At 42.7% G+C, this 7106-nt stretch overlaps 1 protein-coding gene across 1 annotated transcript; it reads right to left on the bottom strand.

Moving 5' to 3' along the window:
* Nucleotides 1-567: 567 nt before the first annotated feature.
* On the bottom strand, nucleotides 568-5716 carry LOC101128237 (HLA class II histocompatibility antigen, DR alpha chain). Its single transcript, XM_063707493.1, has 5 exons — nucleotides 5559-5716; nucleotides 2904-3149; nucleotides 2132-2413; nucleotides 1681-1846; nucleotides 568-950 (listed from the first exon to the last, which is right to left on the bottom strand). The coding sequence occupies exons 1-4, from the start codon at nucleotides 5638-5640 to the stop codon at nucleotides 1692-1694; spliced, it is 765 nt and encodes a 254-aa protein (XP_063563563.1). The 5' UTR covers nucleotides 5641-5716; the 3' UTR covers nucleotides 568-950; nucleotides 1681-1691.
* Between the last annotated feature and the right edge of the window lie 1390 nt (nucleotides 5717-7106).

The following is a 7106-nucleotide window of genomic DNA, read 5'->3' as shown; positions in this document are numbered from 1 at the left end:
AAGACACATCTTCAAATATAAGGTGGTTTCAAGAATCAGTCAGACTACTCTCTCGGTAATAAAATAGGCATCTGAGACTACGTCTAACAGAATGGGTAAGGCCAGTCTTCAGTGTCCAATCTCTTTGCTCATTAAATCTGGAATGAACGATGTTGATATGTAAATCCTGCAATGTTTATGGATTCTTCTGTCTTCCTTCTCCCCACTCTAACCCCATCTGCTCCCCTCCATCCCATGCATTCTGAGATCCATACCTTGGGGTTTCAGATTCACTCTACTGAAGATAGAGTTATATCATTGCTCAGTAGAGATCTCCCAACAAACCAACCCCACTTTAGGTTTTCCTGATGAGGACTAGACCACAACAAGAGGGTTGCCTGCAGATGCACAAAATGAGACCAAGCCCAAATGAACCGGGATATGTCTGATGAATTCTAGAATTTATAAGATAAATTCAACATTCAGATATTTTACCGGGAAAGGATCACATATATTCCCCAGGACTGACTCCCCACCCCCCACCGCCACCCAAAGAACTGGCTTAAACACCAAAAATTCCACCCAAGATCATCAAAATAGTTTATTGTGTTCAGAAAAATCACAGTTTGAGGAAACCTTAAACAATAAGTACACAAGAGATGCCCCATGGGGCATTCCATAGCAGAGACAGACTCCTGTATGTTTTGTTCCAGAGGCATTGCATGGTGATAATAAAATGATAGGAAATAGAGGAAAATAGATACAGGAAAAGGCAATAGACAGGGAAGCCAGCTAGATGTTAAAGTACGGAGCAATCGAGGAGGCATAACCACACTTGGGGTGGCTATAGGGCTGGAAAATGCTGAAGATGACTGCTTTCACTGAGGTCAAGGATTGTAATATTGCCAGCTTTGTAAAGCCATTAAAGCAGAAGTTTCTTCAGTGATCTTCTCTCTAAGAAACACCATCACCTATAGCAAGACACACATAGTTACCAAGGGATTTAAGATCAGTTTTGAGCTCCTTGCTTCAGATTCCTTCCTCTTCTCTCTTAATCCTTTGACTTTGCAAAATTCTTTCAATGTTCATCTAACCTTTCCAACATGAACTAACTGTATACCCTACTCTCCAACTGAACATAATAAGCAACCATGCTTTACCTTTATTTAGAGTTTCTCATACAACATTTGAGACTAAAGAAGCAAAAGCAGGCATTGGCTTCTAAGAGATTCCCATTTCATGCAATGAATTGACCCTAACCTGAAAGGAGCCAGGATCTGGAAATGCTTCTGAACTGATGACCTGCCCCAGGAAATACAAGCTAGGATGTGCCCAAATCTTGAGGCTTATTTTTCTAGATCCCTAGACTCAGTATTTTCTAGATCCCTAGACTCCATATTCTAATGTATTTTCTAGATCCCCAGACTCAGTATTCTAATGTGAAACAATGGTTTTAGGTACTGGAGATGATTTATAAGACTGGAGCCGTGATCAAGGTGCCCGTCTATAGAAAGGGATGACAGACCCTGAAGCTTTGGGATACCAGATGATACCAATGTCTGATTCGTTCTAGCAAAGAGAAATCAAGAGCCACATCTGTTCCTACCTTGTCTCTTAAATGCATTACATTTCCTTTCCCCACCCTGTTTTCCTCCCTCAGATATCTCCATATATGTCTTCCTCTGACCACACCTAACTCACCTCCATGTGCCTTACAGAGGCCCCCTGCGTTCTGCTGCATTGCTTTTGCGCACTCCCTTGATGATGAAGATGGTCCCAATGATGATGCCCACCAGACCCACAGTCAGGCCCAGGGCACACACCACGTTCTCTGTAGTCTCTGGGAGAGGGCTTGGAGCATCAAACTCTGGGGGGAAATAAGGCAGAGTACATGGTAATGAGTGTGGGAAGAAGTAACACTCAGAATCAAATGTAGGGTTCTTAATAAAGAGAAAAGTTATAGATTAAAGAAGAGGAAGACAGAATGATGTATTGAGAGAATTACAGATTAAAAAAAGGAGGAAGCTGGCTAGTAGGAGAAGACAGTTATATTAATTGTAGCAGATATTATGAAACAGTTAGAACACCGAGTTTCACACAAGCATCATAGGAGGAAACCTTGAAATAAAGGAGATTGAGTGTTGGTCCATACCCCAGTGCTTGAGAAGAGGCTCATCCAAGCCCCAGTGCTCCACCCTGCAGTCGTAAACGTCCTCAGTTGAGGGCAGGAAGGGGAGATAGTGGAATTTGCGGAAAAGGTGGTCTTCCCTGGGCAGGAAGACTGTCTCTGACACTCCTGTGGTGACAGGTTTTCCATTTCGAAGCCACGTGACATTGACCACTGGTGGGGTGAACTTGTCTATGAAACAGATGAGGACGTTGGGCTCTCTCAGTTCCACAGGGCTGTTCGTGAGCACAGTTACCTCTGGAGGTACTGGGGGACACATGACAGACATGACAGAAATCAGTCATCACTGCTTAGGCTCACCCCTCTCCCTCCCATGCTCAATTGTGGTACAAACCTATCTAAAAACCCTAAAGCTGAAAAAGTAGTTGAAATTGTGCCCTGAGAAATCTATGTCACATCCTCAGATAACAATCTCTGACAGCACCCCCTCCCCAAGAAATTGAGCCAATATTGAGGTATAAGATATCCAAGGACTTCCCTTCTGGCTCCCCCAGCATGAACTTAGGGCAATGACTTCATAGGAGACCATGGATGACAGAGACAAGACTTGAGCACATCAAGATAGGATCAAACCCATAAAGTTCTCAGACCTCTGGCATGAGAATTTGGGGCTTGTTTATGGCAAAGTTAGGCCTTGGGGGGAAAATCAGTTACAATAATCTAACACAAAGAGCTGAAGCAACTACTTTCAAACTATGGATTCCCATGTCCAGGAGTGCAGCAGACAGGGAGGTACCATTGGTGATCGGAGTATAGTTGGAGCGCTTTGTCATGATTTCCAGGTTGGCTTTGTCCACAGCTATGTTGGCCAATGCACCTTGAGCCTCAAAGCTGGCAAATCGTCCAAATTCTTCAAGCCGCCAGACCGTCTCCTTCTTTGCCATATCCACGTGGAAAATCTCATCACCATCAAAGTCAAACATAAACTCGCCTGATTGGTCAGGATTCAGATAGAACTCAGCCTGGATGATCACATGTTCTTCTGAAAGGCAAGAAATGGAGAAAGAGAGTTGGGTGGGGGGAATCAGGAGAGGGAAATGAATAACCCACATACATGTAGGCAGGAAGTGGTGGAGAGAGATTGGGCCAAGAGGAATGAAAGAATGATGGCAAGTAGAGATGAGTGACAAGACAAGGTCTGGGTGAAGGGCATGCTGCTGAACAAAGCTGGGAGGGGAGAAACAGGAAGGACTGGTTATAAAGAGAGTGGATTGAAGGAGATGAGGGCTAAAGAACCCACAGTCTTGTGAAGCTGTTGTTTGGCTCCATGTTACTAGCTGAGAAATTATTTTCTTTTTAGAAATCCAGCAGCAGCCCCTAAAGAGAAATATTCTCTCACTTTCTTTAACCGGGCATTAAATGCACTTAGGCCAGAATTCCAAAGCATCTCTTTCTCAGAACATTGTACTCTAAGAAGAGAGAAACGCTGTTTGAAAGGTTGGGTTTTAAACTCTAGGATCAAAAAAATCTTGAATTCTTATTCAGCAACTTACCTAGTGATCCTAAGCAGATTATTCTACCTATTTATGTATAGTTTTCCTATTATGTAGCCCTGGTGTGGTTTTGATCCTGTCAGGGGTTTGTTTTTAAGATTAAATGAGATAAGGTGAGTAATTTCTTAATATATCAACAAGCCTGTAACAAGCACTGTTTACATTTTAGAGTCAGAAGCTTCTTTTTATTTAAGGGCCAAATCTACGGAAAATATAACTGGGGACTGAAGTACTCCAAAAATTAAGACTGAGACCTTGTAGCGTTGTAGTCCCCCTGCTTCCCAGCATCCAAACCCACACGGTGGTTACCTCTATGAGAAGGTTCTCGTCTGGATTGACCTTGGCAATTCTACCTTTTATCTTAATGCTCCTTAAATTGGGACTGTTATTATGGAAGATGTTCTATTATGATTGACACTGAGAATAACCAACACCAAGGGAATAATGAACATGAAAAAGGAAAGCTACACTTGGAGAGTATGCTGACTCTGTGGAGTGTGTCGATGAGTGGGAGATTTTTTTTCCTTTAGTCTTCAAAGATAAGGTGAGATATTTTGTTTTGGTTTGGTTTGGTGGTTTGAGACGGAGTCTTGCTCTATCGCCAGGCTGGAGTGTAGTGGCGCCATCTCAGCTCACTGCAACCTCCGCCTCCTGGGTTCAAGCAGTCCTCCTGCCTCAGCCTCCCGAGTAGCTGGGACTACAGGTGTGCGCCACCATACCCAGCTAATTTTTTGTATTTTTAGTAGAGATGGGGGGTTTCACCATGTTGCTCAAGATGGTCTCGATCTCTTGACCTCGTGATCCGCCCGCCTCGGCCTCCCAAAGTGCTGGGATTACAGGCGTGAGCCACCGTGCCCGGCCAAGATGAGAGATTTTAATGTTTGACTGTGTATTGATAAACCTAGGAATTTATTTACCATTTGCATCTATGCAAACACACACAAATATACTAGCTGCCTCTTCACAAACCAGGGGAAGAGCCTCTGTCTTTCCAGATAAGTATCCCTATGTATGGCTCTTTTGGGGCAATAGAAATCTACAATTGCCACTATGGGTATGGGAGCTGGGTTATTACTTGGCCTATTTCAAGTCTACCTGACACCTTCTGTGGGGGTCACTCTGGGTGAAGAATACTTTTCTACAGCACATCTTTACAACAGCACCAGTGTTGCTCTGGACATCAGAGAGAATAATATCAGATTCCCCACTTCCTTACTTATTTTTCTACTCTCTTGGAAATATTACTAAGTTAACATGATATTAGATCTACTCTACTATGGAGATGGGAAGGCAGGGAATGGCTATCACTGTCCCATGAGGCAACTCATATCAGCATGCCTTCCCTCCCCTTTTCCTGGGGTAAATTGTTGCTTTTTGATGACTTTTCCTTCTAGTAATCTTCAACACAATGTATGTGCTCAATATATACCGACAGGATTTACACTCCAAAAAATAACTACTGTATCATGTATTCAGATAAGAACAGGGCTAATAACTTTTCTTTTTTTTTTTCATTTAATTCTAGCAAAACCATGTGTGGTTTTTAGTTTTTAATTTTACTAATTTTCCAGAAAGAATAATTAAAGCCCAGAAATATAACTTGTTAATGCTTGCCAGAAAATATTCTTCCTCCCCCAACCCCAGTTTGGCTTGTAGCAGGACCGTGCTATTCATCAATACACAACTCAGTTTTGATCCTCTAAACCAAGTTTGACTTACTTCAGTTTGTGGCGAGGGAAGAACTCCACCAAACCACAATTTGTTATACTTTCTGTCTAGACCACATAATAGCTGTCACACTTTTCTTTCACTCCACACATTATCTTCCAAATGTCCATAGGTCATTTCTCCAATGCTTCGTAGTCTATTGTCCCAGATTTCATTCCCTCAGCACCTACCTTTGATAGCCCATGATTCCTGAGTTCTCATCAGCACAGCTATGATGAAAAATCCTAGCACGGGGACTCCACTTACGGCCATTTTCTTCTTGGGTGCTCTGTTGGGAGTCAGTAGAGCTCAGGAGTGAGGCAGAACAGACAAGAATAAAAGAAAAGAGAATGTGGGGTGTAATAGAGTCTGACCATTAAAATGCAAATCAATTACTTATTGGCCAATCAGAAAAATATTTTGAGATGACGCATCTGTTGCTAGGGGAAGGGTTCTTGCAAAGGGTCCAGGACACAAGATACTCAGTTCATTGGATAAAGAAGTAAAGTTCTTAATCAAACAAACAGGACAACAACAACAACAAATCAAGTATTTAAGACTGTTAGTCAATAACGGACAGACTCTTTAATCCCAATCTGAGTTCTAGACAGGGATATACCTGAAGCACATTAGTGAGAATAGAATCAATGGAAACACCTAAAGTGAGAGCTAAATACAGATCATATATCTGTGCCATGACAGCTGAAGAGTTTGCATAAGGGACAATAAATTACCCAAATAGAAGGTAAATTGTCAGGCCATGGAGAATGTCTGAATTTTGGCAGTACTGAGGGCATAGCTTCACTAAAGAAGCTCTTTCATTCTTCTTGGAGTCCTAGACTTCAAGATGATCAACTCAGGCCAAGAGCTTGGGATGGCTGGCATTGTGCCTCATTTAGAGAAAATGAGAGGAGAAACTCTGAGGTTCAACACTCTCAACACTGGAGAAGGATGGAAGGCTATATCTTGAAACACAAGCAGTAGTTAGTGGAAACAGTGGGCTGTAAAGGAGCTACCTTCTTCTCATCTCTACCATCTTATATATGACAAGAGATTGGAGTTGACTAACGGACGCACCTCATTTGAGGATTCAGGTCAATGAATATGAGAGAGTATAGTGGGCAAAGCCTATTCTTTTTTTTTTTTTAGACAGAATCTTGCTCTGTCACCCAGGCTGGAGTTGGTGGCGTGATCTCAGCTCATTGCAATCTGCACCTCCCGGGTTCAAGCGATTCTCCTGCCTCAGCCTCCTGAGTAGCTGGGATTACAGGCGCCCACCACCACGCCCGGCTAATTTTTGTATTTTTAGTAGAGACGGGGTTTCACCATGTTGGTCAGCCTGGTCTGAAACTCCTGACCTCATGATTTGCCCGCCTTGGCCTCGCAAAGTGCTGGGATTACAGGCATGAGCCACCGCACCCAGCTGGCAAAGCCTATTCTATTGGGAACGTTAGAGATAATAACCCACAGGAGGGCTTTAATATTCCTTCTCTCATGTCATAAGATTATGAAAGCTTTTCTCTTGTCATATGATTATTAAAGATCTGCTCTAAAGAATATATTTTGATGTTCGACATAGACAGTCCTGAAAATTAAGAGACTTCAACTCTCATGTTTCTGAAGATACAGTGTTATGAAAAGGAGAATGTTAAGTTCCTTCCACAGAAAGGACTGGAATACAAATACTTCCATGAAGAGTGACCTGGCAGTGAGGGAGCCCATCGGATGGTGGGTCCATT

The sequence above is a fragment of the Gorilla gorilla genome, chromosome 5 (genome assembly GCF_029281585.2).
Source record: "Gorilla gorilla gorilla isolate KB3781 chromosome 5, NHGRI_mGorGor1-v2.1_pri, whole genome shotgun sequence".
NCBI classification, from domain to species: domain Eukaryota; kingdom Metazoa; phylum Chordata; class Mammalia; order Primates; family Hominidae; genus Gorilla; species Gorilla gorilla.
Note: the sequence above shows the minus strand (reverse complement) of the source record. Positions and strands in the feature narration are given on the sequence as shown.

Coding starts and splice junctions, on each gene's coding strand:
- LOC101128237 (XM_063707493.1), bottom strand. CDS start 5,640: ATGGCCGTAAGTGGAGTCCCCGTGCTAGGATTTTTCATCATAGCTGTG. Junction 3,150..5,558: donor GGAATCATGGGCTATCAAAG/GTAGGTGCTGAG, acceptor CTTGCCTTTCAG/AAGAACATGTGATCATCCAG. Junction 2,414..2,903: donor CTATACTCCGATCACCAATG/GTACCTCCCTGT, acceptor TGTGTCCCCCAG/TACCTCCAGAGGTAACTGTG.